This window comes from Geospiza fortis, unplaced genomic scaffold (assembly GCF_000277835.1).
Source record: "Geospiza fortis unplaced genomic scaffold, GeoFor_1.0 scaffold599, whole genome shotgun sequence".
NCBI classification, from domain to species: Eukaryota; Metazoa; Chordata; class Aves; order Passeriformes; family Thraupidae; genus Geospiza; species Geospiza fortis.
In genome coordinates this window covers 20,549-22,728 of record NW_005054605.1, presented here as the reverse complement: position 1 = coordinate 22,728, position 2,180 = coordinate 20,549, and the positions used below count along the sequence as shown (strand labels likewise).

Genomic DNA, 2,180 nt, shown 5'->3' with positions numbered 1-2,180 from the left:
AGGTCTTGTCAGCAGGTCAGTCCGTGGCACACTGCGCACCTTCAGGGCAGTGTTGTCTTTTTATACTAAAAACTACGTGTACTTTATTTACAATTATTTTCCAATACCTATCACCTATGTTAGACAGTCTGTCTCTACTCTAAACCAATCCAAAAGTGTCACCATCACCCAGAAGATGGAGGCCAAGAAGAAGGAGAAAGAAGGACAAGGCATGCCCAGATTCCTCCATCTTGGGACCCTGAACCTCCATTCTAAAAACGTCAAAAATCTATTTTTTCACCCTGTGACAAACAAACTATTATTCTCCTTAAACTCTTTTGACTTGTAATTCATCATATAAAGGTTGGGAACTGTTTTTTCCAAGGGCTAAATCAAAGGTCTGGGGCTCTGTGCTGAGGTCTCTGAGCCTCCCTGGGCAGGGTCTGGAGCCCTCCAGGGCAGCCAGAGGAATTTCCTGGGTTCCGACAGAGCTGCAGCCTCAAAGGGGGAGCGTGGACTCCCCCCAAAAACAGGGGCTGGTGCAGGGAGGGGGCTCCACACCTGGCCAAGGATTATTTATGACCTGGGTGGCTTTTGCTCTGAGCACTGTGGCACTGCCTGCTGCCCTCCCAGGGCCGAATTCTGCCCACGGTGTAGGAACCAGCAGCCTCACGTTCCTGCACCCTGGCGTGGAGCTGGGTTTGAGGCGATCTCGAAATATCTTGAAAAATCTGGGAACGCCAGTGCTGGGGAAGATGAAACAGGAAAGCCTTATAAATATGATTGCCTGGCAAAAGATTTTGAGAACATGGAAACTATCAGCGAGATTGAAATGAAAGCAAGCTTTGAGATACTTTAGCTACTGAACAACGGGAAAACAATGGTGTGGCTGGCTGAAGGTAAAATCCCCTTTTGATGGAACAACACCCTCTGCTTGCAGACAGCTCCAAGGGTCCGAGCAGACCCTGCCAGCTTGGCAGAAGGGGACCAAAGTGGAGTTTTTAGGGTTTCAAACTACTCCAAAGAGGAGTTTTTAAGGTTTCCAAAGAGTAGTTTTTGGGCTCGGCAGAAGGGGCCCAAAGAGGAGTTTTTAGGGTTTAAAATGTAGCACAGGATGGTAATGTAGTGATTCTTACAGGCAATGTAGTGATTCTTATAGGCTGTATGTAAATGCTGTAGGATTTGTATCTTGTACTAGATTGGTCGGTGAGAATGGGAATATTCAACACAGAAGATTTATTGCATTGGAACGGGAACCTCGCTCTCTTACCCTTTTACTCTCTTCCCCTCTCATCCTCTCTCCCCCGCTCTTCTCCCAGTCCTTCTCTGAGCTGTGCCTGGCAGTTCCCAGCAGCTCCTGCACTTGGCCCTTTGCAATAAACCCCAAATTCCGCCACCTGGCTCCAGAGATCTCTCGTCTCCATCCCGACCATGCTAACCCCTACACCAGGGACGCACAGGAGTGGGGAATGTCACCGAGGAGGTGACAGAGCACCCAGAGGACACCGACAGCGAAGAGGGAGAATTCCTGCCAGCCCCACAGCAACCCTGAGCTTTATTCGTGGAATCAATCCTGTTAACATGGCAGCCGCTTCCATTTTAATTTGCTCGGCCACATCCCAACGCATCGAGAGCTTGGGAAAATCAGAGAGGCAAAAAAAAAAAAAAAAAAAAGAAAAAAAAGGAAAAATAGGAAGGACTTTTGCCACAGTCCTGCTCCCTGACATTCCTGGAGCTTCAGGGTCTCAGGACATCAGTGCCCAGCACGACGTGTCCCATGCTAGGGTGGCCACCCTTGGGGTGGAGAGGAGGAGAGGCCAGGCAGGGGCCTGTGAACCTTTGGGGATATTCCATTCCCATCCACCGGGAACAAACCCCCCCGTGCCAGAAAAATCAGCAAACCCAAGGGGACAGCAAGAACCTTGTCCCCACCCCACCACCTCCCTCCTTAGCCTTTCTTTTTCTTCTTCTTCTTGTTCTTCTTCTTCTCCTTCTCCTTGTCTCCCTTCTTGGCCTCCTCGGCCGCTTTCTTCTCCTCCTTCAGCACCTTGTACCTCCACTGCGGCGGCTGCAGCAGGTGCTTGTCCTTCACACGTGGCTTCCTCTCCCCGCTGCTCGACCCAGAGGCTTTGCTGACTTTGATTTTGGGCACGGGCTCCCCGGGGAAGACGCTGTTCCCCCGGCGCAGCCACCGCGGCAGG

At 50.9% G+C, this 2,180-nt stretch overlaps 1 protein-coding gene across 1 annotated transcript in view; it reads right to left on the bottom strand.

Annotated features, from left to right (window-relative positions):
• Positions 1-1,957: 1,957 nt before the first annotated feature.
• Positions 1,958-2,180, bottom strand: part of ANKRD33 (ankyrin repeat domain 33) — a gene marked incomplete at its 3' end in the record, with an annotated part of 4,642 nt that continues 4,419 nt past the window's right edge. Inside the window, 1 exon segment of the mRNA XM_031064556.1 lies at positions 1,958-2,180. This exon segment is cut by the window's right edge and continues 132 nt beyond it. Coding sequence (XP_030920416.1) covers positions 1,958-2,180 — 223 coding nt within the window.